The following is a 25,496-nucleotide window of genomic DNA, read 5'->3' on the forward strand; positions in this document are numbered from 1 at the left end:
TCAATTGAAAACTGTACTCTTCATACAGAATCCCGAAAAGCCAATATAAAAATGCGAAAGGACCAGTAAGGAGAAGCCTTCAATTTGTTGACAAATGTCAAATCCGTGAAGTGATTGCTGCCTAGGAAGCACTCAGATTGGTAAATATTTGTCAATGGTGTTGCCGCTGACAGTTCACGACAAACAAAACTGGCAAGCATTAAATAAATTCTTATCTCTTCTAATTTCTTTTCTTTTTCCACTTTGTAAAAAGAGATTTGCTCCCATTCCTGACCAATGAAAAATAAGATCTTTGACTGTTATAATTCATTTTAAAAATATATATCTAAGAACCTTAGCTTTTAGCATTGTGTCTCTGCCATTAAATTAATGCTGGGGGACAATAAAAACAATAGTCACCTGCCAATTTTCTAAAACAGAGTTATATTCTTCTCATATATTACTGTCATAAAACAGAGCATTTCAATTTAGAATGAGTCGGCTAAGTCTTAAACAGTACAAAAAAACATACTTTACAAAATGAGAGGTCTAGAACTATCTATAGAAAGATAGCAATAAATAAAGTAGTTGGAGTAAGTAACAAAGACAACAATAAATAAAGTTGTTGGAGTAAGTAAAGGGCAGTGAAGATTAAAGAGACACGCTGGAAGTACGTCACCAACACTATTATCATGGAAGAGCTACACCACAGAATTTGTGTGGAATGAGAGTAATGTAGAAGGTAAAGTTCAATCTATAAGAGCCTGTTTGGCAAGCGGAATAGGAATAGGGGAATAGAAATACGTATTCTGGAATAGAAAATGGGGCTACGTATTCCTGTTCTTTGTTTGGTTCAGCCAATATTTGATTGGAATTTGCGGACCTCAAAATTTATGTTTTCTAAAATTAAAAAAAGTGGAATAAGAATAGGTATTCCAATAACACCTATTTGGGTGGAATTGCAAAACCCCATTTTTGGACCAAAATTGGAATAGGTATTCTTATTTTACTTCATATTCCTATTCCGCTTGTATTCCGCTCGCCAAACGGACCCTAAAGTTAATCTGTTTAACTACAAATTTCTGAACCTTTATTACTGCTATATGTTTGAATTGAATTAAGCTGTTCTGTTTCTTTTTTGTCCAGAGTTTGGATATCGTTCAACTATTCATACTTTGCAGCCAAGCTGAATTTTATTTTGAATTGTATTCAGATGTCCTATTTCTTCTCAGTTTAAAGTTTTTGATCTCATTCAGCTATTCATACTCTGCAGCCGAGGCCTTTTAGTCTGACTTGCGCTGAGCTGTTCCATTTCTTCTCAGTTTTCTCAATTTGAAGAAAAGGATTGAAGATGGCATCGATTCTTGCAGAACGTGTTGTGGGAAAAGTTTGTGAGATGGCCGTTCAACAAACCACTAATGAGGTGAGCATAGTCTGGAACTTCAAGGAAGACTTTGAATGGTTAATGCACAGAGTAAAGCAAGTAAATTATTTTCTAAATGAAGCGGATCGGAAGAGCGGTAGACAAAAGGATCTCGTGGAAGAATGGCTTCAGAGCGTTCGCGACCTTGCGTGGGAGGCAGAGGATATACTTCAAATGAGTGCCGCGGATTCCATGTATGAAACTAACACTCAGCTTTGCACTTTGAGTTGTAATCAATTGATGCCTCGCTATCGGATGGGCAGAAGAATTCAAAAGGTGAAAGCCCAGTTCAGGTCCGAAATTGAGGATGGAATCCAATTGATTACAGCTGATGCTGCTCTGTCTCACGGAGAAGAAGCAGACTCATCTCAGAGACGACGATTTAAGAGACTAAGCCTTCTGCCCGGCGATTCCAAACCAGTGGGGATAAAGCCAAAGATTGACAGCCTCGTGAATTTTCTAGAAAAACCCCAATTTCCAGTTATTGCAGTAGTTGGAATGGGGGGGATAGGGAAGACCTATCTTCTTCAGCATGTCTATGATGCCCAAAAGGGAAGGTACGAGAAATCTGCTTGGCTTTCTGTTTCTCAGTTCTATTCCTTGTCCAAGTTACTCAATAATTTAGCCTTTCAATTAAATCAAGATTTAAGTATGAGAATTAAGGGGAGTGGAATAAGTGAAGAGGTAGCAGCAGAGGAGATTCATAGGTTTATCCAAGGGAAGAGGTGTTTAATTGTTTTAGATGATGTGTGGAGGGCATCCAGAGAAGGTGATTTGCTGATTAGACTCGGTATCCCAAGTGGAGGTAGTAGTCAGTGTAAGGTTCTGGTTAGCACAAGGAGCAGAGAGGTGTGCATAAATCTTCATGCCAAGATTTATGAGATGGAAAGCTTGTCAGATGAAGAGAGCTGGAAGCTGTTTTGTGCTCATGCATTCCCTGAAACTGAGGGAAACAGTGTGAAGAACCTCCTTATAGCAATATCGTGAGAATGCTCGAAATAACAGAATACAAAGTGATAGCAGAACTCAGAATAAATCTACTGATCGCAGGCCACTTCGAGGGGGTAACCTCCTTTGAGCAAGCTCAATACAATAAATTCGTCCGTGCCCATCAAGGGCCTCAACCTATTCTTATATACTGGGTACGATCTAGAAAAGTAATACTACCTATGCATGTGGGATAATAAAATAAACTCACGGGACGACTTACAAAGCATATGCGTCCAACAACACTACTCTAACAAAATAAACAGAAGGAACACACAGGTTCCTAACATCCCCTCTCCCTTAGAAAAAAGCTTTGTCCTCAAAGCTTAAGGTGTGGAAATTGTTGTTGAATCTGAAGAAGGGGTTCCCAGGTAGCATCCTCTGGTTGCATGCCATGCCATTGAATCAAGACCTCAGAGATGGAGCGAGAGCGAAGCTGGCGAGTGTGCTGGTCAATGATTGCCACCAGCTCCAGGATAATGGATCCTTCCGTATCCATTTCAGGGAGAGTAGTTTGTGCTCTGACAGTGGTACCCAGAACTTTCTTTAGACAAGAAACATGAAAGACTGGATGAATGCGGGAAGAAGGAGGAAGTTCTAGTTTATAAGCAACTGAACCAATCTTCTGCAGAACCTGATAAGGCCCATAAAATTTTGGGGCCAGCTTATGACGCCCTTTCAGCTTTAGGGAGGATTGTTTGTATGGCTGTAGACGAAGAAAAACCATATCCCCAACTTGAAATGAGCGCTCAGAACGGTGTTGATCTGCTTGCTGTTTCATCCGATTACGGGCCATGTGAAGATTATCCTGTAAGGTACGAAGAATCTGATCCCTGCTGCGGAGAACTATGTCAACTGCCTGGACTGGTGAGCTGTTGGGAGTGTAGGGAAGGAGCACTGGAGGTGCCTGACCATAGACTGCTTCATATGGAGTCATTTTAGAGGCAGTGTGGTAAGAGGTATTGTACCACCATTCAGCTAAAGGGAGCCACTTGGCCCACTGATGTTGCTGTTCGGAAGTGAAGCAACGAAGATAAGTTTCCAAGCATTTATTGATAATTTCCGTTTGACCATCAGTTTGTGGGTGATAGCCCGAACTCATCTTCAGTTTGGTGCCAGTTTTCTGAAACAGTTCAGTCCAAAAATGACTGGTAAAAGTTGCATCACGATCAGAGACAATGGAAGAAGGGAGTCCATGAAGACGAAATATCTGGTCCATGAAGATTTGTGCAACAGAGGAGGCAGTATAGGGGTGGCTGAGGGCACAAAAATGACTATATTTCGAGAGACGATCAACCACAACCAAGATCACTGTCTTGCCACCGGATTTAGGAAGCCCTTCAATGAAATCCATAGAAATATCAGTCCAAATCCGTGTAGGGATGGGCAATGGTTCGAGCAAGCCAGGAAGGAGGGTCGTTTCACCCTTGTGGCGTTGGCAAGTATCACATTCAGCCACCATCTGTTGAATCGTCTGTTTCATCCCTTTCCAAAAGAAGTTTCTCCTTGCTCGCTCATAAGTTTTGAGGAAGCCTGAGTGCCCTGCTGAAGGAGAAGCATGGAGTTCATAAAAAATAGCCTGATGTAGAGCTGGGTTCTGAGGAAGCACTAGCCGACCCTTGTATCGAAGAGAAGCACCATCCCAAGAGTAATGTGGTATAGCAGAAGGATTATTGGCTAGCTGGTGAATGATTTGAGATAAAGAAGAGTCACTGTCATAGCCCTGCTGAACAGACGCTAACCAATTGGGAATGGGCATAGAAATAGCGGAAAGGGAAGCTTGATTATCAAATGTGCGAGAAAGAGCATCTGCCACAATATTCTCCTTACCCTTCTTGTAGGTGATCTCATAATCATACCCCATGAGTTTGCTGACCCATTTCTGTTGTGTAGGAGAGGATACCTGTTGTTCCAGGAAGTATTTCAGACTTTGATGATCGGTTCTGATGCAAAAATGACTCCCTAAGAGGTATGGCCGCCACTTCTGTACAGCATGCAAAATAGCCATCATTTCTTTTTCATAAGTAGAGAGGGCTAGATTCTTACCAGAGAGGGCTTTGCTAGTGAACGCAATAGGATGGTCATCTTGCAGGAGAACAGCACCCAATCCATTGCCGCAAGCATCACTCTCAATAGTGAAGGGTTTGGAAAAATCTGGCATCGCGAGAACAGGTGTACTGCACATAGCCTGTTTCAGTTGTTCAAATGCAGTCTCAGCAACAGGGGTCCAGGAGAAGGCATCCTTTTTTAACAGAGCTGTCAATGGTGCTGCAATTTTCCCGTAATCTTTGACAAACTTGCGGTAGTAGCCAGTCAACCCCAAAAAACCCCGAAGGCTCTTGAGAGTTTTAGGATGCGGCCAAGTTTTCATGGCATCTATTTTTGTAGGATCCACCCGCACTCCATGGTGTGCAACAATATGCCCGAGATACTCCACTTCCTCCTGGCCAAACACACATTTAGATAGTTTTGCACAGAGTTGATGATCAGAGAGAAGTTGCAAGACAAGCTCCAGATGATGGAGATGCTCAGCCCAAGTTTTGCTATATATGAGGATATCATCAAAGAAGACCAGAATGAATTTCCGGAGGTATGGTCGAAATATGTTATTCATCACTGCCTGAAATGTTGAAGGAGCATTCGTGAGGCCAAAGGGCATGACTAAAAATTCATAGTGACCATCATGTGTGCGGAAGGCAGTTTTAGGTATATCCTCCTCATTAACCCGAATTTGATGATACCCAGAATGAAGATCTAACTTGGAGAAAAAATGAGCCCCATGAAGTTCATCAAGAAGTTCATCAACAACTGGAATGGGAAACTTGTCCTTTATAGTGAGATGATTAAGTGCTCGAAAATCAATGCAGAGTCGCCATGACCCATCTTTTTTGCGAACAAGCAGAACTGGAGAAGAAAAGGAACTGGTACTAGGGCGAATAATACCTTGCTTCAGTAAGTCACGGACAAGTATCTCGATTTCGGTCTTCTGATGAAATGGGTAGCGGTAGGGCCTGATGTTGGGCGGAACACTGCCAGGAAGGAGCTGAATACGGTGGTTCTCTGGACGAGAAGGAGGTAATCCCACAGGTTCAGCAAATATACCAGAATACTTGTCCAAAATGCGTTGGAGATCGACAAGAGTGCTAGAGACTGCTGATGGCTGCATCTGAATGGAATGGAGCTGAGCGATGACACCATGTGAATTCTTCTTAAGAAGTTTTTCCATACGGTGTGAACTGATGATGCTGAGAGACCCTGGTTGTAAGCCTTTCAAAGTGTGTTGGTGCCCCTCGGCTGAAAACTGCATCCAAAGTTCAGCAAAATCCCAGAGAATGGGGCCAAGAGTGCGTAACCATTGGGCACCCAAAACCACATCACAGCCACCTAAGGGTAAGGCAAACATGTCAGAGCGCATGTTATAATCTCCAATAGAGAGACGCACATTGCGACATTTCCCTTTACAAGGTAAAGTGCCCCCATTGGCAATCATGACTTCAAAGCTAGAGCAGGGATGGATAAAGCAATCAGCCTGTTTGGCTATTCGTGGATCAATGAAGTTATGAGTGCTACCAGAATCAATGAGTATAGTAAGAGGGATCTTCTTGAAGAAACCCTGGACCCGCATGGTTTGTGGAGTAGTGACTCCTGCCAAAGCATGGACAGATATCTCTGGTGGAGCTTCTGGTGAAGGAGGTTCAGGCTGGTGAGGCTCAACCTCATCATCCACTGTTTCCTGAGCATCTACATATTCTTCCAGTTCCGGTGGAGAATCCACATCCAAGAGATAGAGCTTTTGCTGAACACATCTATGGCCCCGAGACCATTTCTCATCACAATTATAACAAAGCCCTTTGTCTCGCCTGACTCGCATCTCTGTTTCAGACAAGTGCTTGATCGGAGTAGTTCTGGGAGCTGGTATGACGGGAGGGTTGTGAGAACCTGTATTTCTGAATGGAACAAAATTAGATCTGGAGCGTTGTAGAGCACTAATCTTGTCTTCCGCTAACTTAGCCAACCCAAGGGCTTCCATCATTGTAGTGGGTCGAAACATTTTGACTTCTGAGCGAAGTGCATCCTTCAGACCACTGACAAAACAACTACGGAAGAATTCATCAGACAAGCCCTCTGTGTAATTAGCTAATTTTTCAAACTCTGTCTGGTATTCTCTTACAGTGCCTGTTTGACGCAGTTTAGTGAGTGCTCCTGTGAAATCATCAAAGGAACTAGGGCCAAAGCGCTCCAAAATGAGGGTGCACAATTCGCTCCACGTTGGGCCTACATTAGCCTTGATGTACCAACGGAACCATTGAAGAGCTTCATGTTCCAAATGAAAAGATGCAAGGGAGACTTTGTGGTTATCCAAAGTATTATGCAAGCTGAAATACTGCTCTGCCCTATAGATCCATCCAGTCGGATCAGAACCATCGAAGCGTGGAAAATCAAGCTTTGGTCCACGGAAATTGCCAGAAGAGGACCCAGTATCTCCTGAATGGTTTCGGCTCATGGCTGACTGCTGAAAGTTAAGACCCAGAATTTTGTCATCCAGATCTTGAAGTCTGGTTTTGAGGGATGCAATTTCCTCTTCCATGATTTTTGCTCCTGTACGCGTAACAACCATAAAACAAGGTTTTTTTTTTTTTTTTTTGAAATGGGTAGAAGATGAGAAACAAAAACTTTTTTAGTTACGGCAAACTTGGATTTGGGTAAAACTCATATAGGAAATGGGTGTTCGACGGGTGGTGGGAGACTATCTAGGGACAAGGGAAAAAGAAAAATGAGGGTTTCAAGGGTAGGGAGGCGAAATGAGGCGAACAGTCCAAGAGGGATAAGGGAGCAAAATGAGGAATTGAATCTTGTGGCTCAGTTTGGTGGCGATTGGATGAGAGGTGAAAAAGATAGGGCAAACCCTAAAATTAGATAAATGAGGGATTTAGGGCTTTGATATGTAAAATTTGGGGTTGGGTCACCAAGGAAGGAAGTATGCGAAATGATATTGCAGACGTTCTGCGGAAGTATGAGCAGAAACAGAAAGCAAACAAGGAAGCTACGACTAAAAAACAGAAAAATTTTTACTCTTTTTTTTTTTTTTTTTTTTTTGAACAGTCGACTTAGAAAAATTCACTCACAGACAGAACGACTGAAAAGAGTTATTGCAATAACAAGAGATATTAGAAGTGAGAGGAACCTGATGTAATTTCCACCCAGCGAGCCCAAGAGAGTGCTCTGATACCAGATGTGAAGAACCTCCTTATAGCAATATCGTGAGAATGCTCGAAATAACAGAATACAAAGTGATAGCAGAACTCAGAATAAATCTACTGATCGCAGGCCACTTCGAGGGGGTAACCTCCTTTGAGCAAGCTCAATACAATAAATTCGTCCGTGCCCATCAAGGGCCTCAACCTATTCTTATATACTGGGTACGATTTAGAAAAGTAATACTACCTATGCATGTGGGATAATAAAATAAACTCATGGGACGACTTACAAAGCATATGCGTCCAACAACACTACTCTAACAAAATAAACAGAAGGAACACACAGGTTCCTAACAAACAGAGCACCAGAGTACTTGGCGGAGGTGGCTCATAACATCATGAAGGAATGTGGGAATTTGCCGCTTGCCATCAAAACCACAGCAGCATCTCTGGCGAGCAGTTCAATGCCAATGGACTGGAAATCCAAGCTCAGTATGCTGAAAAAGGTAGACTCTCCTGGCGACCCTGTCATGGATATTCTCAGATTGAGTTATGATTCTCTGCCTGCTCATCTGAAGGCTTGTTTTGCTTACCTTTCCTTCTTTCCCGAGGATGAGGAAATACAGTGCGATTATCTCGTTTATCTATGGAGGGCGGAAGGATTCATTCCAGCAGGAAAGGATCTATGGGATTGTTTTGATCAGCTTACTAATCTTTGTTTGATTGAAGCATTGCAATTTGACTACAAGATCGATCCGTTTAAAGGCTGTAAAATACACGATTTGTTACTTGATTTGGCCATATTAATATCCAGAGAAAATAAATGTGCATTTAGTGTTGAAGATGCATTTGGTGCTGGTCGCTGGCGTCGCCTATTTTTGGCGAAGAAAGGTATTGAGGAACATGCAATTTCAGAGAGGCGTCTTGTTTCTCCTGCGCTTGTCTGCACGCTATCGCTCTCCTCCAATACATTCATTGGAGGAGTAGACAATTATGAAGGGAGCATTCCGACAACACTGTTTAGCGGCATGAGAGTTCTGCGGGTTCTCGATTTGAGCTCGACAAACATCTCCACATTGCCTGCTTGTGTGGGAAAGATGAAGCTTCTCAAAGTGTTGAACTTAAGACAGACAAAGATTAGGCAGGTGCCAGAGTGTGTGAGACATCTTAAAAGCCTCTCGTATCTTGATGTCGGTAACTGCGGTTCGTTGGCGAGGCAAGCGCCAAAATGGATAAGTGAGCTGAAGTGCCTGGAGTATTTGAGAGGCCCGTTTGAGACAGTGCCAAAAGGATTATCAATGCTGCAGTCTTTGCGAACACTGCGAATAACATACTGGTTGTCCTTGTCCGTGGGAGAAGACGATATGTTGAGTATAGAGGACGTTGGGAAGATGACTGAGCTCAAAGAAATAGGGTTTAGAGTTTCTGATGAATCGCAGTTGAGAAAGCTGGAAGAAGGGGTCCTTGCGCCCTTACTCAACATGCGTAATTTAAGAGTCTGCAATAGTATCGAGGGAATGCGAGGTGAGACAGGAGCAGATCTTCCGCAGTTTCCGGAGACAATGAGTGCAATGACAGATCTGGAGCATCTCATGCTATCTGCTTTTGCAGTGCCAAGCTGGGTGTGTTGTTTGTCAAATCTCAGACTCCTTTATTTATTGGACTGTCACTGCAGTAATTACCCGGACTTACAAGCAATGCCCAATCTAGTGCGTTTGAGCCTGGGAGGGAACAAGAGCTGCAAAGAATTTCCAAAGGCATTTGGAAAGTCTGGAGGTTTTCCACGCCTCCGCTTCTTTCACATATCCGAATTCCCTGAATTGGAGGAATTTCCGGAAATGGAGGATGGAGCGATGGCAAGACTTGAGAACCTGACGCTACTTCAATGTAAAAAGGTGAGTAGAGTGGGAGGAGGATTGGAGCGGCTGAAAAGACTCAGAGAGATCGACATTCAATATTCGAACTCAACAGAATTGGAGGAGATGTTCAGGGAAGGAGGGACATATTATGAAAAATTCAAAGCCATTAATTCTCAAATAAGTATTGTTGTTGTATAATGCCAAAGATATTTTTAAGCCGATAGGCTTGATCCCGGGAGGGCATTAGGCAGGCTTTGATCCATGGGTCTCCTCCAACTCGAGCTTCCTTTTAATATAAAAATGGTCAGTGTAGTTTTGCATTGCTGTTTTATGGCAGCTTCCCTTGGCAGCAGAGTTGTGGAGCAGCTATATTTTTCATTGTCTATGTTCTTTTTACAGAGTTCCAATGACATTTTCCATTGCAGATCATTCCGGATTTAAGCCGCAGTTAGGGAAGTATTAAGAGTAGATTTGGATGGTTTTAGGTATCCACTTTTAGAAAACTTTGTAATTTCTTTTCTGTAACTTTTTTTCTATATATCGTTGTAAGAAGGGTAGAATTGTTTCGCTTATCTTTTGAATATTTGTGCTAGATATTCCAATACAAATATCTTTCTATTAGGGCAACAAAAGTAATGAGCCTATTCTTTGCCATCTTTCTTATCAATCGATCATATGATGAAGAAATTGATTCAATAAATATTTTATCTTTTGTTTATTGCTAGAGTGAATTTTTAGAATTTTCTGAATATTTAATTTTTTTTAAAAGATTAAGACTGTTATAAGTCATCCAAACTTAAGACTTGAACAATTTTAATATATTTAGACGGTCATGTGTGATGTATGGATATTAAGAACATTCTAAGTAGCAATAGTATAAAGCTCTCTCTAAGGGGTTTAGCTTGCTTGGTTGAAGCAATGAGTTCTCATCGTGGACACCATGATTAGAATCCCAAGAGGGACATCTTTGTGGAATTTTAAGTTGTGACTCTTGGTCTTCCAATTGTTGTTTCTAGTGTGATTGCTCGAAAGGAGCTACCTCTACCTATTGAATGGTATCATAACAACAAATGAACAATAGTAGACTACTATTTATAATAGGTATATATTTTTTAAAGGCTTTAACAAATGAGTGGTACAAAAAACGATTAGAATATAAACTTTTATGTGAAGCAACCATGAGTTCATATGACAAAGGCGATATATTAGATTTTTTGTTTAGTCTTATAAGGAAGAGTATAAATGAAATAAAAAAATTTCTACTAAGCGAGAGATCAAATATTTTAACAGTCTATATTTTGAAATGTATCATTAAAATGAATGAAAGAAAAAAAACTTGCTATTCCATAAAGAGAGAAATGATGAAATAGATTTTCAAAACTTTTCATTTACTAAAGAAAAATTTCAAAACTCTCACACTTCAACTAAAGTAAGTTAAAAAATGAAAATGAAACATCTCAAGATTAACTTTGAAGATGACAATAGAAACACAAAAATTAACTTTGAAAACAATATTAGAAATTCAAAGATTACCTTTGAAAATAAGAATAAAAAGCTAAATATTTGAACTTTGTTAACTATTTTAATTATTTTTAAAAATGAACATACAACCATAGATTATATTAACAAAGATTAACTTTGTGAATTTTTTTAATTTGACAATAGATTAATTTTATTTATTTAATAATTATTTTATGATTACTTGAGAATTAAGAATGTCATGAAGTTTTGTAAAGCTTTATTTACATTTGTTTAAGACTTATTTAATTTAATTTTATAAATATTTTAAATTTATTTTAGTTTAATTATTATTTAATTTTATAAATATTTTAAATTTATTTTAGTTTAATTATTATTTAAAGCTATTTTATTGTATTGTACACTTATTTTAAATTTATTCAACTTCAAATATATATTTTAGCATAGTCAAGAACATGACATTTTATTGATGCCATTATCGAGTTGATCGTTCACTATGATTAAAACAATTTCTATAAATGATCAAACTAAACTTACTATTTGATAAAGAGAAACAAGGTGAAATAGATTCTCAAAATCTTTGATTTATTAAAGAACAATACTCATTTACTTTAACTCAACTGAGCCCAAAAATGAAATTGAAAGATTCAAAGATTAACTTTGAAGATGGCAATAGAATTTTAAAGATTAACTTTGAAAAAAAATATTAGAAACCTTTAAAAATATGGGTAAAAAGATAAATATTTGAACTTTGTTAACTGTTTTAGTTATTGCAAGAAATGAGCATAAAATCACATATTCTATTAACAAGATTAGCTTTGTGAAAAGCTTTAATCTCTAATAATTGATTAATTATGCATTACAATTCTAACATTTTTTTAGATATTTTGAAGAAAAAATTAAATATGTTAATCTAAATCCACTTTAAAATTATTTAACACATTTGACTATAATTTTATTTTTTATTCTTAAAATTTAATATTATTTACCAATTAATTTATTTCATTCTAATGATGTCCTTAATATGAACAATGTAAGAGCTTAAAAAAAATTATGATTTGAAAAATAAATTTCTAATATCTCATAAATATACCTAAAATTTAATAAGAGAATCATAAAGAATAAATTTAATATAAATCTTATAAATCAATTTAAAAAATATAAAATAAAAATTAAATTAATTTTATAGATCAATATTGATAAACATAATCTTAAAGTAACCTTACATTAAATAAGTAAATCTTAATACATTGAAATAATCACGTTGTCTATATATCTATAGGTTCATTCAAAGCTAAGATTTTACATTCATTTATTCACTTATTGACGTTTGTTGAATCTAGGTCATCGTGTACTTGCCCATTTTTTGCCATTAATCCTTCTATTTTTATCTAACCTTACATTAAATAAGAAAATCTTAATGCATTCAAATAATCACTTTGTCTATATACCTATAGGTTCATTCAAAGCTAATATTTTACATTCATTTATTCACTTATTGACGTTTGTTGAATCTAGGTCATCGTGTACTTGCCCATTTTTTGTCATTAATCCTTCTATTTTTATCCATGAAAAAATCTATCACACTATTACAATAAAAAAATAAATATCTAAGGATTGATACCAAGGGACAAGTGGAAGAGACAATATTGGTAAATTGGACAGGAAGAGAGAGATGATGAGATAAAGAAAATTTTAAATTATTGATTTCAAATAGATTCATGAAGGAAATGATTGGTAGAAGGGTAGAGAAATATAAGGAGAGATGTAGGGGGAGAGAGGTGGGAGAATGAGTAAGATGGTAATAGAAAATAAAAAGAGGGTTACGCAAGAGCGATCTTGGCAAGTATAAATAGAGGGTCTTGGTCTAGGTTTAGGAAGAAGAGGGAAGTAAAAGACAATGAGATCATGGATTCTTGCATGCTAGATGATATTTTCATGTATTTGGATCTATATATTGTTCATAACCCAGAAGGCCTCACAGTCAGGCACGTATGATGGAATGTGATGAATAAATTAAAGATTTATGGTTCTGGAATGTGATGAATAAATTAAAGATTTATGGTTCTATCTCCATTTGGTGTTGTCCTTTGTGAATTTCTTTTGTTGTGTAAATCAACAAGGGTTGATTGATTGTTGGGCAAGCCTTTCACCCCACCTTTCAATTTTCTCCTTGTGTCAAGGTCTTACAGAGTTTGTGAATTGTCACCATATCCTTTTGGTAAGATCTTGGTAGTATGATGGACAAACATTGCATGATGTTAGATTAAATCAATGTACTATTTGGGAAAATGGTTCTAGTTACCTTTGATAGAGACACATGGTGAAAATCATTGCACCATGGTACATATTTGCATGGTTAATGGAAATCAATTAAATGTGAAAGATATGAGGAAAGAAAATGGTTTTTTTTCTATGATTCCTAGTGCACTAGGTAATGCTAGTATTGATCGAGCTCTAGAAAAGTTGAAAGTTTCTCACCTAAGGAGTTTGTGTATTTTGACTTTGAAGAAGTGAAGACATTATTTGATTCATAAGGAGTTTGTGTTGTACACTGATCATAAATATTTATAGTATTTGGGAAGTCAACATAAGTTGAACAAAGACATATGAAGTGGGTTATGTACTTGTAGAATCTCACATTTTTTTATCAATTCTAAGAGTGGATTATTTAACGAAGTTGTCGATACATTGAGTAGAAGAAGATATTTGTTAACCAAGATAAAAGTTGAAGTTCTTGGCTTTGATGAGATGAAGGATTTGTATGAGACTAGTCCTAATTTTTTTGAGGCATGGAGAGAGTGCAAAGCACCATTTTTGGATCAACTGAGTAAGTTTGTTGATTATTTCATTCAGGAAGGTATGTTGTTCAAAGGAATTCACTTATGTACACTGAGATGATCTATGAGAGTTTTTTGATTAAGAAGAAACATAGTGGTGGATTGGCTAGATATTTTGGTATTTATAAGATATTAAATTTTCTAAATGAAAACTATTATTGGTTGCATTTGTATAACGATGTTTAGAAGTTTGCAAGGAGTTGTGGACTTTGTCAAGTTGAAAAGTTAGAATATTGGATTGTATAAACCTATTTCAATACCTAAGAAACCTTGGAGTGATATCGGTACGGATTTTTTTCTTGGCTTACCAAGGACAACAAGTGGACATGTTTCCATATTTGTTTATGTGGATAAATTTTTTAAGATGACACATTTCATACCATGTAGGAAAACATCTTATGTAGCACATGTTTGTTAATTTTTCTTCAAGAGGTTATTAGATTGTATGGATTACCAAGGAGTATTGTATCTGAGTGAGTCAATAATTGTTTTGGTTATTTCTAGAAGATTATGTGAAAAAACATGATCACCATGTTGAAGTTTAGTTCTATATTTCATCCATTGACTCATGGAAAAATTAAGGTTGTGAAGATAAGCCCTAGCACAAGGAGAAAGTCAAAAGGTAGGGCCAAAGGATCACCTAAAAATAAGCCAATCTCACTAAGTTACAAAATAGAATAAATCCACAAAGGATAACATAAAAGGAGATAGAACCATAAATATTTCATTTTTTCATCATATTTCATCATACATACCTATTTGTGAGGTCTTATAGGTTACAGACAATAAAAAGATCCAAATACATAGAAAGTATCCCCTAACATGCGAGATCTACGATCTCATCCTCTTCTACTATTAGAAATTTTTACAGTAACTGAGAGGGGGGTTGGGGTGTGAATTAGTTACTCAAGGTTCAATAAAAATTTTCACTTATCCTAGTGAGCCCATTAAACATTCATGCATCCAAGCCTATCAATCTAAACTTACAGGTTACTGGTAAATCAACATGTAGCAATAAAACATGAAAGATCAACACATAACACAATGATTTATGTGGAAATCCAATTTGGGAAAAACCATCAGTAACATGCTACCTTGTTTCTTAGTCTTCTAAAGTGACACCTTGTGAAAGACCTACCCTGTTAAAGGCTACAACACACACTGTTAAATGTGACCTAGTTAAGGTATTTCAACCACCCTGTTAGAAGTGAGCCTAGTTAAAGGACTTTAGAACATTCACTTGGAATGCCACCCTATTAAAGGATTTTCAAATGGCTATTAAACCAACCTTAGTCCAAAGGATTTTCCCTAACTGATACAATTACTAGAGAGTATTCAATAAGGGCTTTTGACTTGAAAAGAGTTACAACTTTTCTTGCTAATTTCAGATCACTATTCTATTCACAAATTTGCTTGGCTTTCAGTCTCTATAGTTCTGACAGCTTGCTCCTTCTTCAACCTTCTATCTCCTTAAGCTTCTTGCTTGTTGTACCAATGTAGCCACTTTAGTGGTCCTTTGACGAAGCAAAGCATTTGTACTCTATTCTCTTAGGTTATCTCTTAACCTTCCCAATGCCTTCTCCTTGGCACCACTCTCTAATCTACTTGACCACTTTCTCTCTCTCTCTCTCTCTCTATCTCTCTCTCTCTCTCTCTCTCTCTCTCTCTCTCTCTCTCTCTCTCTCTCTCTCTCTCTCTCTCTTCATCTTATGACCTTGCATTCCTTAAATAGGAATTTTCAATTCTTTTCCCGCTCTAATTTCCCTCATCAAAATTAGGATTTGAATGGATTAGGTAGGAATAATTTATCTATCGCTTATATTGTTTCCTTCTAGAAACTTCATGTGGAATCCACTTGTATTTGCCTAAAAATAGTTAGCCTAGAATTCTGTACCACCACCTCAACATTCTTATCTTCCATCCAGTTCACAAATTTAAGGTAACAAACTTATTGGCTTAGATCTGGCGAATCTTTGACTTTTCAAATAATGTAGTAGCTCAACACTATTGACTTTCTGTCTGCTTGGCACATATTGTGTTACTTGACAACTACTATATTTTCACTCAGCATTAACTATGTTTTATTGATGCTTGACACCTATTACATTTTTCTTGGCACCAAGTTACTCAACACATACTAGCAATCTGCTTGGCATGAACTAACTTTTCCTAGCACCCATTGCAGACTTTGTTTAGGCCTTGCAGGCATTCTTTGTTATAACTTGTTCTTCTAAAGTTCTTAAGTGTAGCTATCCTTTGTATCTTCAAGTATATTACCAATATATTATTTTACCAAATGTTGTCTTAACTGATCCTTGCACTTCATTAAAAAATCATAACTCAACCTTTCCTCTAGGTGCTATTGTCACATCTTATTGATTAAATCCTCTTCATCCATCAACAAAGTGATAGGGCTTGGATGTTATAAGAAATTGTCTTACCAACAAATACTAGGTTTGACATCAATGACAAAACCAATGATTGAAACATACTTCTTCAAAAATCTCACTAATTTATCAATGATGTTTTCAATGAAATTCCAACAATCTCCCTCTTTAGCATTGATGGCAAAGCAAACTGATCAACCAAGTTACTATAATGAAAAACATATCTAGATTAAAATAGTAAGACAAGGCCAAAAAGGAATTTGTTGTCATTTCTATTTTCATCAGGTTTCATATCTCCCTCTTTGCTGATACGCTATTTTCTTTGATCTGCTCCCTCTTAGATCTGTTATCTTGATTGATTTCTTTACTTCTCCCTTTTAGTTGTTGTATCCCTTTTTCTTTCTTTTTGCTATAGTTCTCTCTTTTCTTTTGCATCTTCAAACTTGATCAATTTCACACTTATCGGTTCTTTTTCATTCATTTGGGTCAGTTTTGTTGTTTCCCCCTCTTTGACAACAATGCCAAAGACATACCAATTTTATCATCTTCAATTACTAGATGTAGACTATGCAGTTTCCAGTTTCTCACTTTGTCACCATGCTTGTGACTGATTTGGAATTTTAGCACTTTAAGTACTTCAGGAAAAACCTAAAGTAGGATCCTTTGCATCAACTTTGTCATTCAACAATTAGCCTATTTGATTTAGGGCAGTTCTGTTGTTGCTCAAATAGCCTCTGATATGGGTATTACCCCTAGCTTACCTCTAAGATATTCATATGCATTCTTAGGTAATGGCTTTGTAAAGATGTCAGCAATTTTCTCCTTTGAACTCACATACTCCATCTTCACCTCTTTTGATTCCACTAATTCTCTTACATAATGATACTTGATTGCAATATGCTTTGTTTTGGCGTGCATTACGAGATTCTTTGATATGTTGATGGCATTGGTATTGTCACAATAAAGTATCACTAGTTCAGTTATCTCTTCCTTCATACCTTTGAGTAGGTGCTTGATTGAAACAATGTTTGTACAATTTATGGCAGTAGCAACATACTCAGCTTGAGCTATGGATTGTGAGGTACAACTTTTCTTTTTGCTAGTCTAAGTGACTCATCTTTTGCCTAAAAAGAGTGCTCCTCCACTGGTACTTTTTCTATCATCTATATTACCTCCCCAATTTGCATTAGTGTAGGCTTTCAACTCAAAATTTTTAGTTCTCTTATAGTATAAGCCAAAGTCATCTATTCCTTTTAGGTACCTCATTATTCTTTTTACTACCATAAGATGATTTTCTCTTGGGTTTGCAAAAAATCTTGCTACTATTCCAATAGACAATGCAATGTCTGGTCTACTATGTACACCATATAGTAGCTTTCTAATCATTGATCTATACAATGTTTGATTTACTTGAGCTAATTCATCATTTTTTGATAACTTGTGTCCTATTATCATTAGTGTACTAATTGGTTTTGAATATTCTAAGCCAAATGTTTTGAGTATCTCCTTGATATACTTTGATTGGGTCACAAATATTCCATATTTTAGTTGATATACTTGCAATCCAACAAAGAATTTGATTTCCCAAATATTGACATCTCAAACTTTGTTTCATCTGATAAGCAAAATCTTTGCATAGGGCATCCTTTCCTCCAAATATTATATCATCAACAAATATTTTAGATATCAAAATGTCCTTACCTTTTTCAGTCTTGATATAGAGGTTGATGTTATCATCTATTCTCTCAAATCCAATCTTTACAAGATATTTGTGAAATCTCTCATACCAAGCTTTAAGCACTTGTTTCAGACCATAGAATGCTTTATGTAGTTTGCATACCATATCCTTGTTGTTGTCATCAAAAAATCCCTCTAGTTGTTCTATGTAGACTTCCTCTTCCAGTATACCATTTAGAATAGCAGACTTGACATCTATTTGGTAGACTTTGAAACCTTTGTAAGCAACATATGCAAGTAAAGTTCTTACTCCTTCCATCCTTGCAACAGGGGAAAATGTTTCCCCATAGTCTAGTTCTTCTTCTTGAGCATAACCTTTACAAACTAGTCTGGCCTTGTTTTTGTGATCTCACCATTCTCATCTAGTTTGTTCCTAAATAACTGCTTGGTACCAATCACATTCTTGTCAGTTAGTCTTGGAACTAAACTCCAAGTTTTGTTCTTCTCTATCTGTTCAATATCCTCTTCCATAACTTTGCATCGACCATCATCTTCTAGTGCATCTTTCATTATCTTGGGTTCTATCTTGCTCAATAGACATGATTCATTTCTTAGTCTATTTCTTGTCATTGGTCTGGCTTCCTTGTCACCAATGATTTTTTTAGTAGGGTGATGTCTTCTCACATACTTGGATAGCCTTAATTCTGCCCTTGTTTCCATGTTTGCTCTTTTAGCTTTAGAGTCACTGTGTACATCTTTTTCAGGTAGCTCATCATCTCTTTCATGTGTACTGATTTCAAAATCAGAATGTGCATTTTCTTCATTCTACAACTCAGCTTCTGAATGCAACTCGACATTTACTAGTTGGGATTTGGAAAATACTAAAACTCGTTGTTGCTTGACTATTGGATTGACAACTTCTTCTTCAACATGCATTCCTTCATAGAAGTATACAAAAGATCTATATTCTTCTGGTCTTTTGATGGATTCATCACGTTGAACTTTTGTATGCTCATCAAGTTTACATTTGCACTCTCCGCAATTTTTTTAATGTTAGTATTTAAACACTTATATGCTTTAAAAATACCTTCTCACTCTTTACATCAAATTTTCCATTTCTAGAATCTTTAAGAATATAGCATTTACAACCAAACAATTTGAAACATTTTACATTGGGTGAGTGACCATACCATAATTCAAAAGGTGTTGCATTTGTACCTTTCTTGATTTATACTTAGTTTAGGGTGTAGACAACTATGCTTATTGCTTCTCTCTAGTACTTTAGAGAAACATTTTTCTCCATCATCAATGTTATGACATAGTCCATTACTAATTTATTCCTTCTCTCTGCAATTCCATTCTATGGGGGAGTCCTTGGTGCTAATGTATGTCTCTTGATTCCTTTATCATTACAGAACATCTCAAATTCTCTTGATGTGAACTCTCCTCCTTTTTCAGATCTCAAGCATTTGAAATTCTTACCTATTTCTTTTTCAACCCTTGCCAAATACCACTTAAACATTTGAAAAGCATCAAATTTTTGCTTTAAGAACATGGCGATCATCATCCTAGAGTAATCATCTATAGAAAACATTATGTATTTGTCTCCTTTGTAACTTTTTACTTCTATAGGTCGACATAAGTCATTATGAACCATTTCTAAAACATCTTTTGAAGTATAAGTTTTTCTTTTGAAACTAGACTTGGTCATTTTGCCTAAGTGACATTGTTTCTAGATTATATTGTAAGGCTTCTTTAGTTTAGGTAAACCTCTTACCTTCTTCATATTACTAATGCTAATCAAGTTATCAAAGTTGACATGATAGAGCATTTTATGCCATAGCCACACATCATTAGTTTTAACAATAAGACAAGTAACATCATTAATATCTAAGTAAAATAAATTGCTCCTAGTCTATTCTCCTTTTCCTATCAGATTTTCATTTGTGTCAAAAATCTTGGCAGTTTTGTTTCCAAATTCAACTTTGCAACCTATATTGCTTAGTTGTGACACACTTAGTAGATTGTAATTCAATCCTTCAACATAATATGCATCATCATATGTGATCCTTTTATTGAGCTTAATGGAACCTTTACCTTTTATTAAACATGGAGCATCATTACCAAATCTAACATTGTCCCCATCATAATGAGTTAATGCAGTGAACTTACCTCTGTCTCTTGTCATGTAGTGTGAGTAACCACTATCAATGATTCATTTTTCATTGTTGTTCACATAGGTTATAAGTGCAGTTGCTTCATATTCATCTAACTCATCCTTCATAGAAACATAGACTACCTCATCATCATTTTCATCTAAGTCACCACCTTCTACAATGTAGCATGCTTTGCCTTTGTCTTTGTATTCTCTGCTATCTTCGCTTCTTTTGCCTTTGTATTTGTCATTTCCTTTGATGTTTTTCTTCACTGGACACCTAGTAGTGATATGTCCTACTTCATTGCAATTGAAAAAAATAATGGGCAACTTACCTTTAAATTTTCTTTTTCCTCTGTGAAACCCCCTTGCAAGCAATGCTTCCAATTGTTCAACATCTTCTTCTTTAGTGTCACTATCACTAGACACATGCTTTATCCTTCTCTTCTTCCTTTGCTTCTTTTCTTTAAAATCTTTGAGCAGCTACTTAGCCTTGAAAGCAGATTCAAGACTCTTTGGCTTGTAGTTGTCAAAGTTGGATAACTCAAATGTAGTGAGTCTTCCTACTAGACCTTCAAAAGATAGTTTGTTTCCTGGTATGCATCTTAACTCTTGATTGGCTGATACTCTAATAACATAGATAGGGAGCAAGGTTCTTAAAACTTTTCTAAGAACAATCTCATCATCTAGATGACAAACAACACTCCTTATTGCACTTACCACTTCCTTTATTCTGGAGGCATATTGAGCAATGTTCTCACCTTCCTCCATTCTCATGTCATCAAACTTTCCTCTAAGGCTTTCTACTTTTTCTCTTTGGACATTTTTATCTCCTCCATAAATATTTGTTAGGGCTTTCCACATCTTGAATATAGTGGTACATCCCTTGATGTCATCAAATTTAGCATAGCTGAGAGCAGAGGCAATCTCCAACATTTCTTGATTGTGCTCCTTCTTCTTTTTCATATCTTCAGTAGTAGGGACACTAGTTGGATTAGCATGTTCCACTATAATTGAGGTTTTTGCATGGTAACCTATTGATCCAAGGTGCAACTTCATTAAAATTTTCCATAGAGCAAAGTTGTCTCTATTAAGCTTGGGAACTTCTCTCTTAGATATCTTGATCTTTGTGCTTCTAGTACCTTTAAACTAAATTAGTAGATGGCTCTGATACCAATTGTTAGAATTATTTAGAGTAATTGAAAGGGGCAAGTGGTGAATTAGTTACTCAAGGTCCAATAAAACTTTTCACTTTTCCTAGTGAGTCCATTAAACATTCATGCATCTGGACAAGCTTATCAATCTAAACTTCTAGGTTATTGGTAAATCAACATGCAACAATAAAATATGAAAGATCAACACATAACACAATGATTTACATGGAAACTTAATTTGGGAAAAACCACCAGTAACATGCTACCTTGTTTCTCACTCTTTTGAAGTGACACCCTATGAAAGGCCTACCTTGTTAAAGGCTACAACACACATTATTAGATGTGAAGCAATTAAGTGATTTCAACCACCTTGCTAGAAGTGAGCTCGATTAAAGGACTTTAGAACATTCACTTGGAATGTCACCCTATTAAAAGATTTTCAAATGGTTATTAGACCAACCTTAGTCCAAAGGATTTTCCCTAACTAATATAAGTGCTAGAGAGTATTCAATAAGGACTTTTGACCTGAAAAGAATTACGACTTGACTTGCTGATATCATATCACTATTCTATTCACAAATCTACTTGGCTTTCAGTCTCTATAGTTTTGACAACTTGTTCCTTCTTCAATCTTTTGTCTCCTTAAGCTTCTTGTTTGTTGTACCAATGTAGTCACTTCAATGGTCCTTTGATGAAGCAGAGCATCTATACTCTATTCTCTTAGGTTATCTCTTAACCTTCTCAATGCCTTCTCCTTGCCACCACTCTATAATCTACTTGACTACTTTCTCTCTCTCTTCATCTTATGACCTTGCATTCCTTAAATAGGAATTTTCAATTCTTTTCTTGCTCTAATTTTCCTCATCAAAATTAGGGTTTGAATGGTTTGGTAGGATACAATGTATATATCCCTTATATTGTTTCCTTCTAGAAACTTCATGTGGAATCCACTTGTTATTCACCTAAAAATTATTAGCCTAGAATTTTGTACCACCAGCTCAACATTCTTATCTTCCATCTAGTTCATAAAATTGATGGTAACAAACTTATCAGCTCAGATATGGTAAATCTTTGACTTTTCAAATAATGCAATAGCTCAACACTATTCACTTTTTGATGCTCGACACATACTATGTTACTTGACACCTATTATATTTTCAGTCGACATCAACTATGTTTTACTAATGCTTGGAACTTGTTATATTTTGCTCAACACCAACTAAGTTACTCAGCACATACTAGATTTTCCATTTACTTGGCACATACTGGCAATCTGTTCAGTATGAACTAACTTTTCTTGGCATCCACTATAGACTTTGTTCAGGCTTTGTAGACAATCTTTTTTATAGCTTGTTCTTTTGAAGTTCATAAGTGTAGCCAACCTTTGTATCTTCAAGTATATTGCCAATATATTATTTTACCATTTTCTTAATTGATCCTTGCACTCCATTACAAAATCATAACTCAACCTTTCCTATAGGTATTTTTGTTACATCTTATTGATTAAATCCTCTTCATCTATCAATTAAGTGATAGTGCTTGGATCTTATAAGAAATTGTCTTACCCACAAATAGTAGGTTTGAGATCAGTGACAAAAATAATGATTGAAACATGATTCTTCAACAATCTCACTAGTTTATCAATGATTATCTTTTCAATTAGATTCCAACATCTACTTCCCTCTTCTTTATAAACCTAGATCAAGACCCTCTATTTATACTTACCAAAATGGCTTACATAAATTTCTAGATCATCATATTGGAGAAGGTCAACCACATAATAGTCTACATGCATTCCAACAATCAATCCAATACATTAAATAATAACAAATGTTCTATATATATAAACAATATCAAAATCCACATAAAAATATATTAAAAAATTTAAAATAAAAATGTTAAATATATTTAAGACTTTTACTTCATTATTTTATATTATAATAAATGAACATAAAGAAAAAGAGAAAGCACAAATGTAGATCTTCATAAATCATCTTGTTCTATGCATTGCAATGCCCACCCATAGTTTGTTTTTCCATTGTATTTACCAAACTTTTTTATGCCTATTTCATGGATGTGTTAGTTTCAAGGATACTATTTCATAACTTGGACTAGAGATATATCGATGATTACTTAGATGACTATATTTCATGTGTTGTTTAATGATTATGATTATTGGTGCATTAATGATGCTTTAATGATTCATAGTTAATAAATGAGATTTCTTTCATAGTGATGTGAGATGATGTTGTTAATGATGTCCTATTCCATATTCATAATAATGCATTGCTATACTTGAGCATTTGATGTTTGACTTGTGGTTATTATGATACCTACCCTGTACTTGCATGTGTATGGTGCACATGTTTATTTTATCTTTCTATTTGACGTGTTTGATGTGGTAAGGGAGGGAGTTATAGTCACCTACTAATCAAGATCTACACGATGTACCACTCCCTGCCATTGCTTGTTTAGTTTAGATATATTTATATTCATGTACATGCTCGGCTTTTATGTAAAATGTAGGTACCTGACATCGACTTCTTTGAATTGCCAGAATGAGCGTGCCTTATCAAAATAACTCAATGGTAAGAATGAGGAGATAATGTTCAGGTACAATCCTAACCATAGCCTTATTACTTGTCATGAGAAGGAGGACATATATTTGACTTTACACCCTTTTTAAACTCGTGAGTTTATCTTTGTCTGTGCTGTTTAATTTTGAACTTTGGTTTGTTTTGTTAATGTTTCTTTTATGTGAATTTCACTATGTGATTTATTTGGTAAGTAATTTAATTACAATATTTCAATTAATCACATAATATTGAGAATTATTAAATATTATTTGATTAAAACGAAAATACTAAAGCATGAGAATATGTAATTAATTTGAAAAAAACTAATTAAATATATGCTTAAATTTAAAAGTCTTAATTTAGAAAATTAGTTAAAGAGAAATTAATATATGATGATATTTAATTAATTATAAATTAATTAAATATGGACTTTAGCTTAAAAGATTTTATTTTAAAGTCTAATTTTAAAAGTTGGACAAAAAAAGAATTTAAATATTTAATATTTAATATTATTTTATTATAATTATTTATTTAATAATAATTAAATTAGAGTTGCATTTAAATAATGAGCTTTAATTATTATTATTAATTTAAATAATAAACTATGCTTTAATTAGTGCTTGCATTAATTAATAAACTGGAGGAAAATAAAATATAAAAGAATGGTTCTAATTTAGGCATAATTGTATTTATTTAATTCAATAATAATTATTTAGGAGTTTCATTTTAAATAATAAACTCTAAATAATATTATTAGTTAAATTAATAAATATATTATTAAAACGTCTCGTGAATTTATTAAATAAAAGAATTCATTTAAAGATAAAGTTATAGTCTAATTTTGGACGTGATAATATTTACTTAATTTAATAATAATATATTTAGGAGTTCATTTTTAAATAAATGCTAAATATTATTATTACTTAAATTAATAAATATTATATTAAAAACTCTTCGAAAATTAATAAGAGAGAGTAAGAAATTATTTAATTAAGTTTATTTTAATTAAATTGCATAAAGCGTATGCATGAAATTAAAATATGATAAATTAAATTAAAGAAAGAAAGCTAATTAATTTAATTAAGATATTTTAATTAAATATCTAAAAAGTTGTGCATGAAAAGGTAAAAGATAACAAATAATATAAATAGTAATTGATCAGTGAGTTCTCTCTCATGATTGCACAATCAGAGCTCTAGTTTAGGGAGAACTGTTTATCAGAGATCTAGAGCTCATTTTGCAATTACACATGTTTTGGAGAGCAAAATTTAGGATTGGATCAAAGGAATTGTTGAAAGTTTCAAAGGGTTTGGATTTGCATGTATTCACAAATTATCTCAGATTTTAGCTATGGTTTTGAGGTAGGGTTTGAAAACCCATTGTAGAATTTTATTGAAAGATTTGTCTACTTCGTGTCTTCCTGAGTGTTTGCATATTGATTATTAATTTACTGTATTGATCATTGAATAAAGAATTATGTTATAGATTTTGAAAAAGGAAAACTTATTAATCAAGAAAACTTGAATGAGAAAAATTATAGAAAAACTGTAGAGAATTATTGTGACTGTATTCTTATAAACCCCTTTCTAATATAACAAAAAATTTGATTATTGAAAATTGAAAGAAAATAATAAATTGAACATTTAGCTATGTGATTATCATAAATTTTCTAAATATAGATGAATATTCTTTTTACATCTAAAATAATTTAATTGCAAAATTTATTGAAAAAAAAAAAGATTAATTGAGAGGAAAGCATGTTGTAGCTAAGTTTATGCATGC

The 25,496-nt window shown here is 35.2% G+C and overlaps 1 protein-coding gene across 1 annotated transcript; it reads left to right on the top strand.

Annotated features, from left to right (window-relative positions):
* The first annotated feature begins 1,262 nt into the window (after positions 1 to 1,262).
* Positions 1,263 to 9,875, top strand: LOC149528038 (putative disease resistance protein At1g59620). The gene is made up of 3 exons (XM_089809123.1): positions 1,263 to 2,359; position 3,804; positions 7,951 to 9,875. The coding sequence occupies exons 1-3, from the start codon at positions 1,331 to 1,333 to the stop codon at positions 9,642 to 9,644; spliced, it is 2,724 nt and encodes a 907-aa protein (XP_089665249.1). The 5' UTR covers positions 1,263 to 1,330; the 3' UTR covers positions 9,645 to 9,875.
* Positions 9,876 to 25,496: the final 15,621 nt, after the last annotated feature.

The sequence above is a fragment of the Cupressus sempervirens genome, chromosome 11, assembly GCF_028749045.1.
Source record: "Cupressus sempervirens isolate cs-2001-9-10 chromosome 11, ASM2874904v1, whole genome shotgun sequence".
Classification (NCBI taxonomy): Eukaryota; Viridiplantae; Streptophyta; class Pinopsida; order Cupressales; family Cupressaceae; genus Cupressus; species Cupressus sempervirens.